This window comes from Sus scrofa, chromosome 1, assembly GCF_000003025.6.
Source record: "Sus scrofa isolate TJ Tabasco breed Duroc chromosome 1, Sscrofa11.1, whole genome shotgun sequence".
NCBI lineage: Eukaryota > Metazoa > Chordata > Mammalia > Artiodactyla > Suidae > Sus > Sus scrofa.
Genome location: NC_010443.5, coordinates 107,095,089 through 107,117,196, shown reverse-complemented (window position 1 = coordinate 107,117,196; position 22,108 = coordinate 107,095,089). Strand labels below are relative to the sequence as shown.

At 45.1% G+C, this 22,108-nt stretch overlaps 2 protein-coding genes across 3 annotated transcripts in view; one reads left to right on the top strand and one right to left on the bottom strand.

The window, feature by feature from the left end:
- ANKDD1A (ankyrin repeat and death domain containing 1A) overlaps positions 1–21,725 on the top strand; it is a 90,013-nt gene extending 68,288 nt beyond the window's left edge. Inside the window, exons 13-21 of one of the 2 annotated variants that reach the window (XM_013992888.2) lie at positions 2,835–2,933; positions 3,447–3,545; positions 6,296–6,394; positions 12,058–12,156; positions 13,009–13,107; positions 14,314–14,409; positions 16,856–17,060; positions 19,508–19,639; positions 20,925–21,725. In XM_013992888.2, coding sequence (XP_013848342.1) covers positions 2,835–2,933; positions 3,447–3,545; positions 6,296–6,394; positions 12,058–12,156; positions 13,009–13,107; positions 14,314–14,409; positions 16,856–17,060; positions 19,508–19,639; positions 20,925–20,986 — 990 coding nt within the window. In that variant the 3' untranslated portion in view covers positions 20,987–21,725. Of the gene's footprint in view, positions 1–2,834; positions 2,934–3,446; positions 3,546–6,295; positions 6,395–12,057; positions 12,157–13,008; positions 13,108–14,313; positions 14,410–16,855; positions 17,600–19,507; positions 19,640–20,924 lie in introns of those variants that run through there. The other variant, XM_021093722.1, reaches the window with a different exon arrangement.
- On the bottom strand, positions 7,681–8,670 carry LOC100737265 (small ubiquitin-related modifier 1-like). The gene is made up of 2 exons (XM_005659490.2): positions 8,407–8,670; positions 7,681–8,297 (listed from the first exon to the last, which is right to left on the bottom strand). Exons 1-2 carry the CDS (start codon positions 8,641–8,643, stop codon positions 8,229–8,231), a joined length of 306 nt encoding a protein of 101 aa, XP_005659547.1. The 5' UTR covers positions 8,644–8,670; the 3' UTR covers positions 7,681–8,228.

Genomic DNA, 22,108 nt, shown 5'->3' with positions numbered 1-22,108 from the left:
ATTTTGCATATACAGTATCTCAGTATGAACAAAAAACTTTTAGTATTGATTATTTGCTCTGATGGTTTAAACTTTCACCAAAGTCTTTTCAACATAAGAAAATAGTAGCTGCACACATCAAGTATTTTCTTATAAAACACAATCTTAAAGTAAAATGATGATTGGTCTGTGATTCCTGGTAGTAAGTCCTATCTTACATTTTTTTTTAGTATAAATTATATTCTTTTGCAGGATTGCATTAAGATCCAATAGTTGGACTTTCCTTTGTGTCTTAGCAGTAACAAACCTGACTAGTATCCATGAGGATGTGGGTTCAATCCCTGGCCTCGCTCAGTGGATTGAGGATCCAGTGTTGCTGTGGCCATGGTGTAGGCCGGCAGCTGTAGCTTGGATTAGACCCCAAGCCTGGGAATTTCCATATGCTGCAGGTGTGGCCCTAAAAAGACACACAAAGGCCCAGTAGTTCTTAAACAGTGTTACCAAATAATCATATAAATCCCAAATGCAGCAAAGGTGAACAATCTTCTTAGTGTACTTTCACCTCATTGAAGTTGAAGCTGTTCCTTTTGGATATTTTTTCACTTTAATGTGAAGTAGATTGTTAGCATTTCATTAGTGGTTTCATTGTGTGGCTTTTTAAAGGAAAAAATGGTTTTGATTCCTTCCAAAGTTTACTGTTCTCAGATGAAACATTTTTGGGGCATGTCCAAGGATGTTTTGAATGACCAAAGGCTATTTAGTAGCTGAAGGTTCTCAATGCAGCTGTAATAAATAAGCATTTACATCCTTGGCTGCATTACCAGTATATCCTGGAACCAAAGTAAGATGTTTTTCCTGTTCCCACAACCCACTTACTTATTTTAAAATCTGAATATTTCTGTCCTTTATAATTTCTGTTTTAGATGACAGTTCTGACCACCACCTTTTACTGACTGCTGGAAGCCACTTTAAACCAACTATTATGTATTCTTCTAATTTGCTTTTAAGTAGTGACTTTACTAGAGGCAGCAAGTCTACACAGCAGCCAAGTGAGACATATTTTTCTTCCTGTAAACTCTTGGTGAGCACAGGAAGGCAATCTACTGCAACTCCAAGGTCTTCCGTGCTCACCAAATAAGCTCCAAGTGGAGTTCACATCGTGGCGCAGTGGTTAACGAATCTGACTAGGAAACATAAGGTTTCGGGTTCGGTCCCTGGCCTTGCTTAATGGGTTAAGGATCTGGTGTTGCCATGAGCTGTGGTGTAGGTCGCAGACGTGGCTTGGATCTGGTGTTGCTGTGGCCGTGGCGTTGCCCCTTGGCTACAGCTCCGATTTGACCCTTAGCCTGGGAACATCCATATGCCGAGGGAAGCAGCCCTAGAAAAGGCAAAAAAACAAGAACAAAAACAAAACAACAAATAAGCTACAAGTTCACTGATACTTCTCTTCCTCCAGAAAGTTAAAGCTACATCCAATCTCAAATTCCTGCTGAACGAAACTTGTGCCATTGTTTCCTGGTCCTGAGAAATCTTAGGTGGTTTATCTGGGCTTTTCACAGCTTGTCCAGCTGTTATAGTTACATAAGTTACCTAAGCAGCCAAGCAGCCAACTGTTAAGGAGATTTCTTAACCTCCTTCATGTTCTTTTTTTTTTTTTTTTTTTTTTTTGTCTTTTTGCTATTTCTTGGGCCGCTCCCGCGGCATATGGAGGTTCCCAGGCTAGGGGTCCAATCAGAGCTATATCCACTGGCCTATGCCACAGCCACAGCAACTCGGGATCCGAGCCGCGTCTGCGACCTACACCACAGCTCACGGCAATACCAGATTGTTAACCCACTGAGCAAGGGCAGGGACCGAACCTGCAACCTCATGGTTCCTAGTCAGATTTGTCAACCACTGTGCCACGACGGGGACTCCCTCCTTCATGTTCTTATTAGTGAAATAAGGACATGATCCTCCCTATTACAGAAGTTGCAATTTTTAAATTTGTGGGTTTCAGAATTAATCTCTTAAATTAATCTCCTAAATACTGGTGCCCCATGGTGCTGTGGTGCCTCCATCCAGCCCCTGGCAACCCAGATACATTTTTTTTTTCTTCTTTCTTGCCTTTTTTTTTTTTTTTTTTTTTGCTTTTTAGGGCTGCATTCATGGATATGGAAGTTCCCAGGCTAGAGGTCTAATTGGAGCTATAGCTGCCAGCCACAGCCACAGCAACACCAGATCCGAGCTGGGTCTGCAACCTACACCACAGCTTACAGCAATGCCAGATCCTTAACCCACTAAGTGAGGCCAGGGACTGAACCCGCATCCACGTGGATGCTAATTGGATTCATTTCTCCTGCACCACAATGGGAACTCCAGATTCACGTTTTTAAATAGTTTGGTCTGGGTGAGCTGTACTATTCAATGAGAAGCTAACATCTTGAGCAAAGACAAAGGAGGTGAGCGACTGGGCCATGTGTGCAGCTGATGGGCACACCTTGAGTGCAAGGAGAGTCTCTGGGGCCGTGGCCTGAGCCAGGGGAGGAGATGGATCCAAGGTCCCTGGGTTGGAATGGGAGCATGGAAAATGGAGGGGTTTTTTGTTTGTTTGTTTTAAGTGGTATGTCTGTTTCAAGTGTAAGAAAAGAGAGACCTGAATTTGGCCCTTGAAAGTGCCCCGGGGTTTTTGATGGTTTGGGGCACAGTTCTCAGAGCAGGGTGGCATTGGACCAGTATGTAGGTCTGTAGCTCATCACATTCTTGCTCTGTGACCCTGGACATTCTTCCCTTTCTGGACCTCAGCACCGGTGGGTCCCCAGGGCCTGTTCGGGTCTGTGATCCCATCGACCCCTCAAGAGCCATTCTCTCTTTAGGAGGGGAACACGGCCCTTCACCTGGCTGCCGGCCGGGGCCACCTGGCTGTGCTGCAGCGACTCGTGGACATAGGGCTGGACCTGGAGGAGCAGAACGTGGTGAGTCTCTGCCTGGAGATGCATGACACCTGCTTGCTCCCTGCCTTCAAGGAGCCCGCGGGCCCTGGTGCAGTCATATTTCCCTGGTAGGCGACCTGACACCAGGAGCGAGCACATGGTCTCAGACTCACAGTCCACCAGGAAAAGATGAGCAAGAGGGATTTCTGAGAAGTCGTACACACGGTGTGAGTTCAAAGAAGGGAGAGGTCACTGTGGCCAGGATGGCCAGGGATGGCTTCCTGGAGTAGGAGGTATAGGCAAAATAGGGGTGAGGTGGCTTTGAAGGTGAGGAGAACACGTGCAGAGCTGTGGGGGAGGGAGTGAAGGCATCATCTGCCCCTTGAAGTGAGAATCAGGTGCAGAGCACACAGACAGCCAGATCCTTGTCCTGAGGGCCAGGGCAGGGGAGAGCTCAGAGAGCCCTGGAGCCCTAGCAAGGGGGAGAGTGGAGTCCTCCTGCCCTGGGCTCTGGCCGCAGCCTCCTGTCGTCCTCACACCTCTGCTCTGTTTCAGGAAGGTCTGACTGCTCTGCATGCAGCTGCTGAAGGGATCCACCCCGACTGTGTGCAGCTCCTCCTGGGGGCTGGGAGCAGCGTGAACGCCCTCACCCAGGTAACCAGGCCTCCTCATGACTGGCGTGTGCCCTGGGCTGCTGTGACCCTGTCAGCAGTAGCAGCCACAGTGATTCTTGAATGTGTGTGAACAGAGGCTCTGAGGTGGTAGGCACAGTATCTGGATGTGTCTTTTCTAATGCTGAGCTCTGTGTCCTGGGGCAAGTTACTTAACCTCTCTGAGCCTTGTTTCCCAACTGTACTTTGGGGATGATGTATACTTTTTTTGGCTAATTTAGGGCCGCATCTGTGGCATGTAGAGGTTCCCAGGCTAAGGGTTGAATCGGAGCTATAGCTACCTGCCACAGCCATAGCAACAGCAACTCAGGATCTGAGCTGCGTCTGCGACCTGCACCATAGCTCATGGCAACGCCGGATCCTTAACCCAGTGAGTGAGGCCAGGGATTGAACCCGAATGCTCATGGATCCTACTCGGGTTCATTAACTGCTGAGCCACAAAGGGAATTCCCTATAGTTACTTTTTTATACTGTTTTAGGGCTAAATACCTAGCACAGTGCCCAGGACATAATAGAAGCTCAGTACCCACTAGTGTCTTACTGTTGGGCACTTGACAGTTTACAAAGCCCTTTTATAACTATTACCTCAGGAAAATTTCCCCCATTTTACAGACAAGAGAGAGGTTTGGTGACTTTCTCAGGTCACAAGCTGGTAAGAGGCAAAGCTGAGTCTGAGAAGCCTATTCCCTTGACTCCAGAGCTCATGGCCTGAAATGTCTTCCTTGCTGGGTTGGCGGTGGGGAGGGAGTCCTAGCATAAGGCCCACCTGTGCATGACCACACCAGCAATCAGAGCCTGGGTGTGACTCTGGGACAGGCCTCTTTTCTTCCCCACCACTTCACTGTGTATGTTAGCTATGAGAAATTCTCTGTGTTCTTGAAAAGAGGGGGTGTGGACTTTCTTTTTGTTTTGCTTTTTATTTTTATTTATTTTACATTAAAAAAAATTTTTTTTGACCGCACCTGCAGAATTTTTAGATTTTTATTTTTAGATCAGTGATAAATATTCTTTCTTGGCTGGTTGAATGGCTTCAGGGTCTGGAATTCTCTATTCTAAATTTCAATAATGTAGCAAAAGTAATATTAATAATGAATAATATAAGTACCAGCAAAAAGTTTTTTTTAAATGGCATAGTTAAAAAAAAAAAAAAAAAGGGCATGAAACTGGAGTTCCCATCATGGCTCAGTGGTTAACGAATCCAACTGGCATCCACGAGGATGTCGGTTTGATCCCTGGCCTTGCTCAGTGGGTTAAGGATCCGGCGTTGCCGTGAGCTGTGGTGTAGGTCATAGATGTGGCTCGGATCCTGCGTTGCTGTGGCTGTGGCGTAGGCCAGCAGCTACAGCTCTGATTAGACCCCTAGCCTGGGAACCTCCATATATCATGGGTGTGGCCCTAAAGAGCAAAATAAATAAATAAATAAAATGGCATACTAAACAATATTTAGCAAAAAGAAGGCAGTCAAGAGGAAACAGAACAAAAAGACAGGAGACATTCAGAAAATAAATAGCAAAATGGCAAATGTAAACTTAATAATAATATCAATCTGAAATTCAATCAATCTTAATAATAATATCAATTCTGAAATGTGAATAATGTGTTATAAGCCACAAAACATTTAATTTATAGAACTCCCCCGGAAGGTGTGGGAACTACTCTCCTGGGGCATGGTGGGGGACACCATGACCTGAGAGGGAAAGTAGTTGCCCCAGGCACCCAGCTATGTCCTTCCATCTGCAGGGTGTTGCTCCTTGGTCAGCAAGCCCCTTCCTCTGTGCCCAGCACTAGGCACTGGGAGAAGGCAAAGACATGTTATGCCATGGCCATCTACATGGCCGTCACATAACACAGGAGTTTAGAGACTTGGGGGATCGAGTCCAGCTGGTGGTTGTTGGTGGGTTGGAGCTGACCACCTCACTGGGCCTTGTGCTCCAGCCTTGTCTTGAGGTTTCTGGCAGATCCATTACAATAGTCCCACCCCTTGCAATGTCACCAGCAGGGTCTATGAGAGGGGGCATACCAAAGTGGTTGCATTTCACTGGGGTATGGATGGGTTGCCCAGCTGTGACTTTGGGAGGGTAACCAGCACATCCTGGTCTGCCTCGTATTGTCCTGGTTTTAAAAGGGAAAGTCTAGGAGTTCCCTGGTGGCTTAGTGGTAAGGACTTGGTGTTCACGGCTCTGGCTCAGGTTACTGCTGTAACTTGAGTTCAGTCCCTGGACTGGGAACTTCATGCATGGCCAAAACAAAAACAAAAATGGAAAGTTCTGCACCCTAGGGAACCTTCAGTCCTAGGCAGTCTGGGATTGTTCATCACCTTATGGGCCCTGCTTGAGAGGAAGGCCCATCTGGGATGAAGCCCTCCTCTGCGAACACACTGAGACCAACTCCAGCTGGGCGGTGTATGCTGGGTGGGATGTGCTCTGTACAGGCAAATCTTAGGGACCCTGTCTTTGAAAACCATCTCCCCAAAATCTATACTCTGTATATCTTTACTGGCTAAGGAACTGTGCAGTCTTTGGCCTATGTTCTGGAGTCTGATGGGAGGTGAGAAAAAGCCTGAGGCCATAGTGAGCTAGTCACCAGGCCTGGGCAAGTCATTGATTTTTCCTTCCTCAGAGTTTAATGGGGATAATAGTCCCAGGGGGGTTGTGAGCGGCAAATGGAGTAATGAATCCCAAAGTGCTTTGTAACCCCCCTTAGGATGCTGCCTGTTTGCCTGTTTCCCTCTAGAAAAAGCAGAGCTGCCTCCACTACGCAGTCCTAGGTGGCTCCGAGGACATGGTCCGGGCCCTCATCCATGCAGGAGCCAGCACCAGCGTAGCTGATCATGTAAGTGGCTGGAAGTGGGGGAGATTAAGCAGGGTCCCCATGACTTCACTGCTCAAAAAAGAAATGGAGAACAGATTAGTGGTTCCTGGGGACTTGTGATGGAGGGGTAAAGCAGATGAGGGAGGAAAGTGTGGTTATAAAAGGATCACACCAGGGATGCTTGTGAAGATGGAACTGTGTGTGTATGCAGTGGATACACAAACTATGACTATGTCACTATGTAAAGACTATGTCATGGATACACAAACCTGCATGTGTGATAACATTACACAGAACACACATGTAAACAAGTGACTACAAGTGAAACTGTCCAGATGTGTGTAAGATGGTAGGTATTATCAATGTCAAGATTCTGATTGGGATATGGTACCATGGCTTTTTAAGATGTTACCATTGGAGTGGGGAGAACTGAGCAGATGGGTGAGGAGTGTGGGAAGGCTTTTTACCAGGTAGCTTTTGTTCTTCTTGGTTCTTTTGGTTTCTATAAATAACATATAAAACCATGACAAGCAGTACTCACTCTCTTGCCACTCGCCTTTCCCACCACATTCCCCCAGACCTCTTTCCAGGACGACAGAGGCCACATTCAGCATCCTTGGTTATTTTATCTCCATGGCCTGCCTCTTCCTGGAAAGCCACCATTATAGCTCTGATGTATTTCTAGGCTCATCTGAGTCATGCTTTTGAGGCTGCTTCCAGTGTCTGCCCACTCACTCTCATGGCAGATCTTCTTTTGGCCTGATTTTTTTCCCTACATCTCTTTTTATTTTTATTTTTACAAATATTTTGTTTATTTTAATGAAGCTGGTACAGACAACATCCATTTAAAACCCATATCCCAGGCCAAAAAGTACAAATAAAATAAAAAAGAGCAGTGTTCTGTTGTATACACTTCTGCATGAATAACTTTTTTTTTTTTTTTTTTTTTTTTTTTTTGTCTTTTGTTGTTGTTGTTGCTATTTCTTGGGCCGCTCCCGCGGCATATGGAGGTTCCCAGGCTAGGGGTTGAATCAGAGTTATAGCCACCGGCCTACGCCAGAGCCACAGCAACGCGGGATCCGAGCAGCGTCTGCGACCTACACCACAGCTCACGGCAACGCCGGATCGTTAACCCACTGAGCAAGGGCAGGGACCGAACCCACAACCTCATGGTTCCTAGTCGGATTCGTTAACCACTGCGCCACGACGGGAACTCCATGAATAACTTTTAACTGCTAATGAAAGTTAGAACTTTTCTGGGATCTTCTGACAAGGTTTCTCTTTCACCTTAAAATGCTTTCTCTTCAGTGAAGCCATCTTTGGAGTTAGTCATTATTCTCACGATCTCTGTCATTTTTGACTCCAACTTGATACTCTTCTTCTTTTGGTCCAGACCCTCGAATATTAAAAGTAGCTTCAAGTTAAGGAAAGGTCATTTTTCCACAGTTCAGTTCTCTGAAAAACTTCCATCTCCCACTGAAAGTCATGGTCCAGGAGTGAAGCAATCACATGCTAGAACTTCAGGGCCAGTTGGAAAGTCAGTTGAACACTCAAATCAGTTGATCCCATTTATCACAAGCCTGCAAATGCATTCCTGGAAAAGGTGGCCTCTCTGTGCACACATGTAATTTTTAAAAAGGAGAGGGCACTATGAAGGGGGCTGAGGTTTGATCACCAAAAATCAGCTCAGTGAAAACAAACAATAGTGAATAATGGGCACTAGAATTCAAATTACCAGATGTCTTAAAGAGGTGGGGTGCCAATTTTCAATTCTGTTTTGAACACCACATTACAAAAGAACTATTTTTTAAAAATAAAAAAGAATTAAGGGAAAAGAAAAAAATGAAAAGAATGTCTAAACCGTTGAGTGACCCCCTGTTTGTTCCTGATAAACTTCAGTCACATCTTCTTCCTCCATTCCCAGCTGTCCCACTGCCCTATTATTCTTCTAAAAAGATGATCTCTTATTGATAGTGAAGGAGGTGTCACTAAAACATATTCAGTATCGCCTGTGTTGCAGAGATTATGCCAACTTCTTTTGGAGTGTGATTATCAGCAATTCTCTGACCTTCAAAGAGAAACCTGAGTGAGTTCATTGGAATGCCCTGTCTTTGACAGTATGATTCTTTGAGTTTCTTGAGATGTGTCGTCATTTTCACTTTGAAATGAATCTCACTGCTATCCTGTCCAATGACTTTGAGTTTAATGTACTCTCCTTTCCTCTTATCCCCCAAGTCCTCAGTTGAAGGTTTTGCTTCCTGGTCAGACATGGTGATGGTGACTTCACCCCGGGGTCTCCACACAGCAGCGGCCTTGGATAGGCAGAACCTCGCTCCAGGGTTTACAAATCCCCCTACATCTCTTTTTTGAATTAAAGTATAGTTGATTTACAATGTTGTGCCAATTTTTGCTGTGCAGAAAAGTGGCTCCGTCATATATATGCATATGGTCCATCCCAGGAGATTGGATATAGTTCCCTGTGACCTTATTGTTTATCCACTCTAAATGTAATAGTTTGCATCTGATTACCCCAAACTTCCAGTCCATCTCACTTCCTCCTTCCACCCCCTTGGCAACCACAAATCTGTTCCTTATGTCTGTGAGTCTCTTTCAATTTTATAGATAGGTTTGTTTGTGCCCTATTTTAGATTCCACATATAAGTGATATATAGTATTTGTCTTTCTCTTTCTGACTTACTTCACTGTGATAATCTCCAGTTGCATCCATGGTGCTGCAAATGGCATTATTTCATTCTTTTTTACAGCTGAGTAGTATTCCATTGTGTATATGTACCACATCTTCTTAATCTATTCATCTGTCAGTAGACATTAGGTTGCTTCTATGGCTTGGCTATTGTGAATAGTGCTGCAATGAACATAGGGATGCATGTATATTTTTGAATTATAGTTTTGTCTGAATAAATGCCCAGAAGTGGGATTGCTAGAACATATGATAGTTCTATATTGAGTTTTCTGAGGAATCTTCAAACTATTTTCCATAGTGGTTGTACCAACTTATATTCCCACCAACAGTGTAGGAGGGTTCCCTTTTCTCCACACCTTCTCCAGCATTTATTATTTATTATTTGTAGACTTGTTAATGATGGCCATTCTGACTGGTGTGAGGTGGTCCCTCATTGTAGTTTTGATTTGTATTTCTCTAATAATTAATTAGAGAATTATGTTGAACATCTTTTCATGTGCCTGCTGGCCATCCCTATGTCTTTGTTGGAGAAATGTCTATTTAGGTCTTCTGCCTAACTCTCAATTGGGTTGTTTGTTTGTTATTGAGTTGTATATGAGTTGTTTGTATATTTTGGAGATTAAGCCCTTGTTGGTTGCATCATTTGCAACTATTTTCTCTCATTCTGTAGGTTGTCTTTTTGTGTTTTGTTTTCTTTTGCTTTTTAGGGCTGCACCTGTGGAAATTTCTGGCTAGGGGTTGAATCAGAGCTACAGCTGCCAGCCTACGCCACAGCAATGCAGGATCCAAGCTGTGTCTGTGACCTACACCACAGCTCACAACAATGCCAGATTGTTAACAAACTGAGCAAGGCCAGGCATCAAACTTGCATCCTCATGAATACTAGTCTGGTTAATTACCCCTGAGATGGGAACTCCTCTTTTCAGCTTTATTATGGTTTTCTTTGCTATGCAAAAGCTTGCAAGTTTGATTAGGTCCCATTTGTTTTTATTTCTATTGTTTTGGCCTGATTTTCATTTCACAGTTATATAGCAATGATCTGAAGACACTTGAAATTCTGTGGTAGTTTTACTTGGGTTTTAAATTTTTTTCTAAGTGTGTTTCAGAATACATTTTGGCATATATTGCAATTTGGGATTGGGATTACATTAAGCCTGTAAATAATTTTTAAGAGAAAATGGTCATCTTTGTAATACTTTTTCTTTTTTATCTTTTTAGGGCTGTACCTGCAGCATATGGAGGTTCCCAGGCTAGGGGTTGAATCAGAGCTGTAGCCACTGGCCTACGCCACAACCATAGCAACGCCAGATCCAAGCCAGTCTGTGACCTACACCACAGCTCATCTCAACACAGAATCGTTTAATTCACCAAGTGAGGCCAGGAATCAAACCTCCGTGCTCATGGATACTAGGCAGATTCGTTTCTGCTGAGCCATGGCAGGAATGCCTTATAATATTTTTTTCAATAAGAACATATCTTGCCACTTTTTATATCTTATTTTATATCCCTCTGTGATAGTCTATGGTTTTTAGTTGCCTTTGTAATAGCCATTTCCACTTACACTATTTGCAGATACTTTATATATATTTTGACCACCATTGTGAATAGAATTTCTTTTTAAAATATGTCATTTCTTATAGGCATTCAATACAGGAGTGCTGTTGACTTTGGAGTTTTTTCTTTTATATGACCGTTCATTAATTTTGCTAGAGTTCTTTTTTGGTTGGTGTAGAATAGCTATTTTAACATGTCTAGATATACAATCACATTGCCTATATAATTTAAATCTTCTTTTCCAATATCCATACACTTTTTTTTTCTGGCCTAAGCTAGTAATGGCAATAATGTTGGTTTTTGTTTGTTAGTTTGTTTGTTTGTTTGTGTTTGTGTTCTGTTCTATAACCTTTTAGTACTCAATACATGAGGATGTTTTTCCACAATTAAGTATAGATCTATGCCATTGATGTTTCTGGTCTTGTACTGTCCACTCTATGTGTGTCACCATAGCACCTAGATAAAAGGATACTGTGCAGCAGTGTCTCTACTTTGTCACATAGTCAGGGCTCACAGGGGACCACTGGGGATATAGTCCTCCAGCCTTGGGTGACTGACTGTTGGGCTTGGAGTGAGACCTCTGTTCTGATCCTGACTGGCTCTCTCACTCATTCATTTCATACATAAATAGTTCTCAGGCGCCTGCCTAAGTACTAGCAGTAGAAAGTTCAATAATGGAAGGTCTCTATTAAGTTAATGTGTCCCTAGGGTGAGTTGTGTAAGTTTTATGAAATCACTAGGTATTCTCATTTGTAAGATGTAAGTACTAATAAGAATACTATTTCTGGAGTTCCCATCATGGTGCAGCGGAAACAAATCCAACTAGGAACCATGAGGTTGTGGGTTCGATCCCTGGCCTCGCTCAGTGGGTTAAGGATGAGCTGTGGTGTAGGTCAAAGATGTGGCTCATATCTGGCGTTGCTGTGGCTCTGGCATAGGCTGGCAGCTGTAGCTCTGATTCAACTCATAGCCTGGGAAACTCCATATGCTACAAGTGCAGCCCTAAAAAGAAAAAGAGGGAAAAAAGGAATACCATTTCTATATACTAGGTTCATGTGTGGAGTAAATGAGATATCAGAGAATCTCAAGGTCTTGCTAGAAGGGACCTCAGCGAGAATCACTTGTGAAATGAAGAGTAGCAGAGAAGGGCAATGACGTGCCCAAAGTCATGTAGTGGATTCCTGACATGCCCAAACTCAACTTTGGAGTTTCAGGCCGCCTCCTACTATGAGGATCTTTGTGGGCCCCAGGGATTCAGGCTTTGGGCTGTAAATGCCTCAGGCAACTCATACCACCCGAGAAGTGAGAAGGTCTAAATTTAGAAGTACCACCTATACTCCTCCCAGCTCCCATCTTGTAGCACCAACCTGCAGCAGGACAGTCCTGGGAGGAAGCCATCACTGATCTCTGCATCTCCCCTATGCAGCAGGGCGCCTCTCCTGTGCACCTCGCTGTGAGGCACAACTTCCCCATCCTGGTGCAGCTCCTCATTGATGCTGGCAGTGACCTGGATGCCACCGACAATGTAAGTGACTGCAGGGGCCATCTGGGCCCCCTCCCAGGTTGGCAGGGCTTAGTGTGGCCATAGCTGAGGGACTGCTTTTTCATCTTATGAAAAGCTATTTGAATCTTTGTTGAAAGTAGCATCACTTTATCAACTAGTTCTCTATTTTGAATATTTGAGTCTGTCCAAGTTTTTGTCATGATAATATAGAATACTGCAGTAAATGTCTTCCTACATTCAACCTTTTCCTTTCATTGATTTTTTTTTCCCTTAGGGAAAATTCCCAGGGCATGGGTGACTGGGACAGTCTTGTGTAACAAGAGACCTTTGAGTTCTAAAGTAGTGATCAATCAGGAGGGCTTTTAAATCTCTGTCCCTACAGTCTACCTCCAATCATGCAGTCCTCAGGGTCCCTACATACAACCATTAGCAGTGAACAGCAACCTGACAGAATAGAACATGTGTCTTTAAAACAATCAGTATTTGTACATCTGAGAATTGAACCTCAAGAAATATATTAAGAGCTCATGCACTAAGATATTCATGCACTCTGTCAGTTTTCATTTGAAAAATGGCCCAAATACTTATTAAGAGAGAAGAAGTAGTTAGGCTAATTATGGTATAGACATAGCTAGCCTCTTATGGAGCAATTAAAAATGGTGTTTATGGAGTTTATAATATATGGAAAGTTATACATGTGCAAAATGTATATGCAGGATGACCCCAGTTTACTCTCCCTCAGAACTTCTTAGAGAAATACTTAAGGCCCAGTGGAGAGTGTACCCACCCAGGTCCTGTCCTGGCTTTAAGCCACAGGCCTTCTGTACATGCTTTTCTGCCCGCCTCCCCCTGTCCCCTTGGCTTCTTCCCCAGAGGCAGCAGACGCCCCTTCATCTTGCGGCCGAGCACGCCAGGCAGGACATAGCGGAGATGCTTCTCGTCGCTGGGGTTGACTTAAACCTGAGAGATAAGGTACCTCTGCTCACAACCAGCCTCCCTTTCAAGCTCCCTCTCTGCCAGAGACCCTGCTGCAAACGCCTCCTGCTTCCAGAGTGTTCAAGGCCTCCCATCTGTTACATGTCAGCTCAAGTGCACCCTCTTCCAAGAAGCTTTCCTGCCCCTCCATCACCTTCCCCGGCCTCCTCTGAGATACCATTGTCTTCTGTTTCATGGCTGCCATCAGACTTTGAGCTCCTTTAGTCATCTGCTGGGGAGCGGGGAGGGGGGCAGCTAAAGGAACAACACATCACTACCCACAACTCCCTAGGTGGGAAACAGGGCTGAGGGGGAAGCCTCCCAGGGTCATGGTGTCTCTGGGGCAGCCCACTCCTTAAGTGGCTGGAGGTTTGAGGAGAGCTGAAGACTTGGTGTGAGGCTGAGGAGGTCACAGGCTCATGAGGGGAAGGATGCTTGCACACGTGGTCCAGGCCTTGGGATGGCGTAGGAAAGAGGTGGGGACAGGGAACAGGCTCTGAGGCTGGACCCGGGAAGGGCTCTCTGCTTTGAGCTGGGCCCCAGGGCACCTGGAGTGGCTGAGGCCAGCACTGTGTGGGAGGCCTGGAACAAAGCACTGAAAGCCTGAGGGGAGGCGGCAAACAGGATACAGGAGCCCAAGCCCCTTCTCTGGGTTCTGGTTTCATTTGAGAAATGGGACTGGTAACATCTATCTCACAGATGCTGAGTTATGCAGGCTGAGTTTCATAAGCTCTAAGCCTTCCTATTTTAAAGGAAAACAAGAGGTGGTTGCTGGAATTATTATTGCTGCCTTATTCTACCTGTGACTTTTCTTTTTTAATTTATTTAATTAATTAATTAGTTTTTTAGGGCCACATCCACAGCATGTGGAAGTTCCCGGGCTAGGAGTTGAATCAGAGCTGTAGCTGCCGGTCTACATCACAGCCACGGCAACACTGGATCCTAAATCCACTGAGCAAGACCAGGGATTGAACCCACATCCTCATGGGTGCCAGTAGGGTTTGTTAACCACTGAGCCATGGTGGGAACTCCTACCTGTGACTTTTCTGCACCTGGAGTTATGCCCAGAAAACCTTCCTGCTCTCCAGTGTAGACTGTTGAAAGCCATTTTCTTTGGGTAGGAGGGTTTGGAGGCCGTGCTAGAGAGTACCTTACACCCCTCTTACAGACACTCTGGCTTCCCTTCTCCCTTCTTACCTGCAGCAAGGAAAAACCGCCCTAGCAGTGGCTGCCCGCAGCAACCACATCAACCTGGTGGACATGATCATAAAAGCTGATCGCTTCTACAGATGGGAGAAGGTACTGAGACCCTGCACTTGGTCTCTCCATGTCGGAAAGGGAGTGGTGGCTCCAGGTAGAGCTGGTTTTGAACCCCAGCCCTGACCAATTCAGGGGCCCCTCAGTTTCCAAGGGTGTGATAATCTCTGCCTTAGCTAACACTAGGGTACTTTGAGGGCATCCAGAGATGGTTGAGCACCCAAATCGCACTGAAATAAGGCTGAGATCCATGCCATTGTGGAGATCCTAGTAGACACTACTATTGATGACTTGATGCATACATGTACAAATAAAGAAGTGGCAACTTGCTTCCAGCTCGTTGTCATCTTTAGGTGATTAGAATTGTGGCTGAGGGTATTCTATTCAGGCAACTTTCTGAGCCCAGAAGGAAAGTGTGCTGGGATTGATTGGTGATGTCTGCTGTGGAGTTGGGAAAAAGGAGTGGCATGTGTAAAGTCATGCATTTGCAGTCCCAGTATCAGCAAAAGGGTGGAGAGTTTTTTGATCTTTAAGGGTTGTTTTTGTTTGTATGTGTGTGTGTTTTTTCATGCCCATGGCACGTGGAAGTTCCTGGACCAGGAATTGAACCTGTGCCACAGCAATGACAATACTGAATCCTTAACCAACTATACCACCAGGGAATTCCTAAAGGTTGTTTTCATACACAGAAAATAAATGTTTGCATTTATTTCAGTTTTAGAAATTAATACTAAATTTTTTACAAATTTTAAATCCTAGTTTTCCTTAAACTTTTAAATTTATTTTTACAATTTTATTGTATGTATACAACTAGTATATTTTTAACAGTCACTTTCAAGAAAGTTTATTTATTTATTTATTTATTATTATTATTTTTTTTAGGGCTGTACCCACAGCATATGGAGGTTCCCAGCCAGGGGTTGAACTGGAGCTGCAGCTGCCGACTTACATCACAGCCACAGCAATGCCAGATCTGAGCCGAGTCTGCAACTTACACCACAGCTCACAGCCACGCCATATCCTTAACCTGCTGAGTGAGGCCAGGTATCGGATTCATTTCCCCTGAGCTGTGATGGGAGCTCCTTAAAGCACTTTAAATGCTTCCTAAATTCTTAAGTTATCCCATTAAATCCAGTAAATTAAACCTTTAAAATGAATCTCAAATAATATAAACATTCCAATATTTCTTACAAAGAGTAAACTTCTCTTATCCTTCTCAAAAAAATTGCTGTCCCCAAAATCAATCAATCAATAATAAATTTCCATAGGAATCCTATGAGTTTCTCTTTCACTGATGTGCTAGATTCTGGTAAACTTTACAACCCTGTTACATACAACAGATTACTCTGAAATATTAATAACAGTGGTTTGATGAATTTATTCATGTTTATGCTTAATTTTAAACCATCTCAGGCTTTTATTTTTATTTTTTTAAAAAACATCTGATTTTTTTTTCTTTTTTTGGCTGCACCTGTGGCAAATGGAAGCTCCCAGGCCAGGGATCAAATTCAAGCCACGGTTATGACCTACACTACCGCTGTGGCAACACAGGATCCTTAACCCATTTGCTCTGGGCTGGGGATTAAACCCATGCTGCAACAGAGACAACACTGTATCCTTAACCCACTGCACTACAGCAGGGACTCCATTAACCACCTCAGACTTAAAAGTTCTCAACACCAAGGCAGTGGTGCAGCTAGAATCACAAATCCCCATTCTTACCTCTAAACCAGTTTACTCAGAGTCTCAGGGGTGAGGGCCAAGCTTCTGTAGTTCTTAAAGCTCCTAGATGATCTAATGTACAGATGCAGCTGAGACTATGGCTTTAAGGAAATGGTTTTTACCACTCCAGGTGAGAGCCAGGTCATCACCTCCCAGGTGACTGTCTAGAGACTCTTCATCAGGATGTAAGATTCAGGCACTGCAGATGCCAGAACTCACCTGAGCTTTTTAATAACTGGAATTCTACATCCACATCCTTTTGAGGGGCATACTTAGGCTTTTGTGGGTTTAACTTATGCTATTCCATGATTTTTTGGTCACCTCATTTTATACCTGCTTTGCATAGACAGAATTCTTTAACCCTGCCCTTCTCTGCTTGTTGGGATTCCGCAAGTCTAGTTAGGGCCTGATTCTTGGATTGCCTGGCTTTCGCCACAGCCACAGCCTTTGAATCATGCCACTCTTTGTGCTACAAGAACACAAAGAAAGGAATTAGGAAAGCTTCCTGGAAGAGGTGGCACAAAGATGGTCTTTTGACTGTGGCCATGGAGTTAAGAGGCAGGAAGGTGAGAAAAGTTCTGGATGGAAAAACAGTGTAAGCAGCTCAGGCTCCAGCACTCAAAGCAAGACATAGGGTCAGAAACCAGAGTAGTGGACACCAAGCCCCAGGCCTCTGATGAGGCCAGTTCAAGGTTGAGGCTTATGAGGGAGAGCCTGGCAGGGGTTTCCCCCACATGGCTGCTGCACTTCTGGGATCTGCCCACAGGACCATCTCTCGTACAGGGACCCCTGTGACCCCTCTGGGAAGAGCTTGACCTTTAAGCAGGACCATCGACAGGAAATGCAGCAGCTCCGCTCTGTGCTATGGCGGCTGGCCTCCAGGTACCTGCGGCCTCATGAGTGGAAGAAGCTGGCGTATCACTGGGAGTTCACCGAGGCCCATGTCTATGCCATGGAGCAACAGTGGACAGGTACCACCTTGCTTTGGTGTCCCAGAGCAATCAGTGGAGGGGTGGGGGCATGTGGGGTGTGTTCAGTTTTCTGTGCTTCCAGGGGAAAAGCCTGTGCACCCACAGCCCAGCCTTATCCAGCCACACACCATTTCCAACACACCACACGCTCTTCCTCTCTCTGGGTCTTTGCTCTGGCTGGGCTCCCTGCCCCTCCCTCCTCACTGCCCTGTGACCTTCACATTCTTCATGAATCAGCTTGAGCTGATACCCATCCTTCATACACTAAACTAATGTTGCTCCCTATAAAAAGGGGAGGAGCAGAGTTCCCTGGTAGCTCATCAGTTTAAGGATCCGGCATTGTCACTGTTGTCGTGTGGGTCAAGGAGCTGCTATTGCCACTATTATTTAACGTCTACTTGGAAATTTTGACCCTGGTATTAGAAATTAAGAACGTAAATATTGGAAAAGAAAAGGTTTTTTTTTTTGTTTGTTTGTTTGTTTTTTTGTCTTTTAGGGCCATAACCATGGTGTATGGAGGTTCCCAGGCTACGGCTCTAATTGGAGCTGTAGCCGCTGGCCTACACCAGAGCCACAGCAACACAGGATCCGAGCCACATCTGTGACCTACACCACAGCTTACGGCAGCAATGGATCCTTAACCCACTGAGTGAGACCAGGATGGAACCCACGTCCTCATGGATGCTAGTCAGGTTTGCTAACCACTGAGCCACGGCGGGAACTCCAAGAGGAGAGGTTTATTAATTTCAGATGCTGTAATTATATATATAAGAAGTCCAGAAAAATCAATGGAAAGAGTCTTAGAATAAAATAATTCAATGAAACAGCTAAATATGATTAAGTATTCAAATGACATGGTATTCCACTCTACCATCATAAGTGGGCAGAATATATGGAGGTATTTTTAAAATTTACAATAGCATGTGTTTCTAAAAAGAAATGTGAATGATATGAATAAGGCAATAAAAAGTAGCTGAAGTAGGAAAAGGTGACTTGGTAGGTGGAATGACATTCTGTATCTCCAGCTAGAAAAAGTATCATGTAGGTATTGATGTTCTCCAAATTATGTTAAAACTTTGATTCCATTTTTAAAATAAATAATTCATTTTTGCTTTTTAGGGTCACACATGTACAGCATATGGAAGTTCCCAGGCTAGGGTTTGAATTGGAGCTCTAGCTGCTGGCCTACGCCATAGCCATAGCAACTTGGGATCTGAGGTGCATCTGCAATCTACACCACAGCTCACAGCAATGCCAGATCCTTAACCCACTGAGCAAGGCCAGGTATTGAACCCACACCCTCATGGATACTAGTCAGATTTGTTACTGCTGAGCCACAACAGAAACTCCTGATCCCATTTTAATCAGATAGAAATAGGAGGTTTTGAAACATGACTCAAGGATTCTACAGTGCACCTGAAAGAATAAACAGGGAAATAGATAAATGAATACTAGGGGGGTAAAAATGAAGTGGGTATAACTCAAACAGACTTAATCTAAGAAAACTAAAATAATTAACACAGAGAGACACCTGACATAGACACAAGCAAATCAGGTATTGGAATAGAGTGGGGAGACCAAAATTAAACTCTATTACAGATGAGGATTTCATATACATAAAGGAGCACTGATAAGTTATGGGCTGGGGACAAGGGCTGGTGAACAAGTGGATCAAGTGCTATCTCAAGGGCAACACTGGGAGGAAGTGCCTGCCAGGGGCCCATAGAGGCCAGAACATTAGAGGACATAGTAGGCAACGGACCTGGACCTGATGGCTGTACCCTGCTGGGAGAGAAAACCTGGTCACAGAGTTTAATAACAAATTACCTCCACCGATGGTACTGAAGAGTGTGGGCATTTATTTTCCAAACATTGCAATCACCTGGGAAGCCTTAACACCGCTCGGTGCCTAAACTGCACCCAGACTCAAGTATTTAGGAATTTGAGGGAGAAGGGATCCAGATGTCAGTGTCTTCTAAAACTTCCCAGGTGTTTCCAAGGAGCACTTCTGGCTGAGGACCACTGGTGAAGGGGAAAGAACGTGGTCAGCTCTGTCTCTCACTAAGCTGGAGACAGAACCACTAGCGTGCATGAGCAGCAGGAGAGATGACTGTATAGTTGTATGCATCGTGGCACCATGGTGAATGCCAGTTCTTTCTCTCTTCCCAGTGACACCAACAGGATGCATCATGGATGCTCAAGAGAAAGCCTGGGGCTGGAGAAGTCCAGGTGTCCCTGATACAAAACCCCACCCCCCTGCATCTGAGGCTTCTCCTCTCTCTCCTCCCCTTCTTTCTTCCCCCTGCTGCCCTGCCCCGTCTCCAGGCTGAGCTCTGAGAAGGGCCTGTGTTCAGGAGGCAGTATGGGGCATGCACAGAGCTGGTTCTGGTAAGGCAGGTGGGAGAAGTTGGCGTCTTCCTCTCTCTTTCTCCCCTCATGGTCCTCAGGTACCAAGAGCTACCAGGAACACGGCCACCGGATGCTGCTTATCTGGCTGCATGGCGTGATCATGGCTGGTGAAAACTCCAGCAAAGCACTATTCGAGGGCCTCGTGGCCATTGGCAGGAGGGACCTGGCTGGTAAGAGTATCCCCTGCCCGGGGCCTGCTGACAGCAGTGCAGCGCCCCAGGGTTAGAGCTGCATGGCCCGGCTGGAAGGTTGCAGGGCCCTCCAAGGCTGCTCACCACAGTGCTATGGCGCTGGCTCTGAAACTTCCAGATTGCTGGTCCTAGCCCTGCCTTTTCCTGGAACCCAGGCAGAGCCTTGAGCAACCCAGTGTATCCTGGCCCCAGTCTCCCCATCTGTGCAATGAGGGTGGCCAAGGTGATGCCAATGACCTTCACAGTCCCCAACCACTGAAGCTGCAATCTCTTTCTCTTCAGCTTTCTGTACTGCTCTGAGTTTTTGTTTGTTTTTCTCCAGTTTGGAATAAGATGGGAATAGCCTGCTGAGGTCCCCCCCACCCCCACAAATATTAAGACTTATGGGCCAGAACTGGCATAAGATGAGTTGTACCAGTCACATCTGGTCACATAAAATTTCTGAGGCTGGAGTTCCCATTGTGGCGCAGCGGAAAAACGAATCCAACTAGAAATCATGAAGTTGTGGGCTCAATCCCTGGCCTTGCTCAGTGGGTTAAGGATCTGGTGTTGCCGTGAGCCATGATGTAAGTCACAGATGCAATTTGGATCTGACGTTGCTGTGGCTGTGGTGTAGGCTGGCAGCTACAGCTCTGATTCAACCCCTAGCCTGGGAACTTCCATGTGCCGTGGGTGCCGCCCTAAAAAGACCGAAAAAAAAAAAAAAAAAAAAAGACAAAAAGACAAAAAATTTCTGAGGCTGTCACAGCCTATTTGAGTCTGTCAATCCCCAAAATTTTGGGGGGAAATTTGGGATTCAGGGCACCATGTGGAAACACCCAGCAAGTGGAATAACAGATTTTAGTACTGATCCCGCATTAAAAACAAAATTAGCTCGTGATGAAAAGGGCTTTAAACTCTGCAACGTACATCAGCAAGGTGCATTACAGGACAACCACAGGACAGGATTCTAGGCCATCCATGGTAATGAAGGTACATCCATCACTTGGCAACAAGGAAAAATGTTGATAGCATGCTATTGAGGGGAGGGGCAAAAGGAAAGTCCTCTGTGTGTTGGGTCTCCTCCAGCTGCCACACACAAGGTGGGAAAATGGGCATTTCAGAGGGGAGGGATTAGAGATGACTTTGTTCTCTTTCCAACATGTTCTTAAATATTGGTGTTGTATCTTTTAAAGCAAAGGTTGGCAGGCCATTAAAGCATCAAACCAGCACTGTGAGGTAGCTCTGAGGTGACCTGGGGCAATAGGATGCTTCTCTCTTGCAGAAAGCATCAGGAAGAAAGCCAGCGATGACCTGAGCGCCCCAAGGAGGTGCACAGCCATGTAACTGGAGGGGCTGGATCTTCGGGAGCCACATGGGACCTCAGAGTAGGGGCCACTGAACAAAGGAGGATCACCATTTAAGGGCTTTAAAAAAAAAATCACTGCAAACAGACCTCCATCTGCCTCCACTGAAGTTAAGAGTCATGCAGGACCATCAGGTGAATCTTTGAAATCTTTTTCACAAGGATTGGCTCAGCGGTCTGTCTCAGGTTTGGCTGGTAATTTCTTCCCAGGTATGATCCTTTGCAGCTGTCAGCACACTTTCATCTCCAGCATCTCATTGGAGCCTCACGGCAGTCCCCTGAGGAGCTGGGCTCAGCGTGGATAAGCAGCTAATCAGGTGGTGAGGTCAGGGGTCAAACTCAGTATTCCTATCTTCCCAATCTGATGAAGGGCTCCATCCGTCATTTACAGAAGGGACCACCCTTAATTTAGTCCCTGGCTCTTATGAATGCTGTCCTTACTCCATAGCTGTTTCTATTCACAGCTTGTTGGTGCGCTTCAACGGTTCCAAGAGGCAAGCACTCTCATTTTTTCCCTTTTTTAAAAAACATATTTTTTTAAGATTAAAACTTTTAATTTTGAGATCATTTCAGACTTAACAAAAAAGTTGCAGAAATAGTACAGAGAGGAGTTCCCGTCATGGCGCAGCGGTTAACGAATCCGACTAGGAACCATGAGGTTTCGGGTTCGGTCCCTGCCCTTGCTCAGTGGGTTAACGATCCGGCGTTGCTGTGAGCTGTGGTGGGTAGGTCAAAGATGCAGCTGGGATCCCGCGTTGCTGTGGCTCTGGCATAGGCCGGGGGCTACAGCTTCGATTCAACCCCTAGCCTGGCAACCTCCATATGCTGTGGGTGCGGCCCAAAGAAATAGCAAAAAGACAAAATAAATAAATAAAAGAAATAGTACAGAGAATTTCTGAATATTCTTCCCTCAGCTTCCCCATGTATTAACAAAACTTGCATAACCAGGAAATTAACACTGATAGGATACTATTAACTCATTTTCATACCTTATTCAAATTTTGTCATTTGAGCCTTTCATGTCCTTTTTCTGGACCAATATCTGGTCCAGGAACACACCTTGCATTTGGTCGTCATGCTTCCCATTTTTAGCCCCACACAAA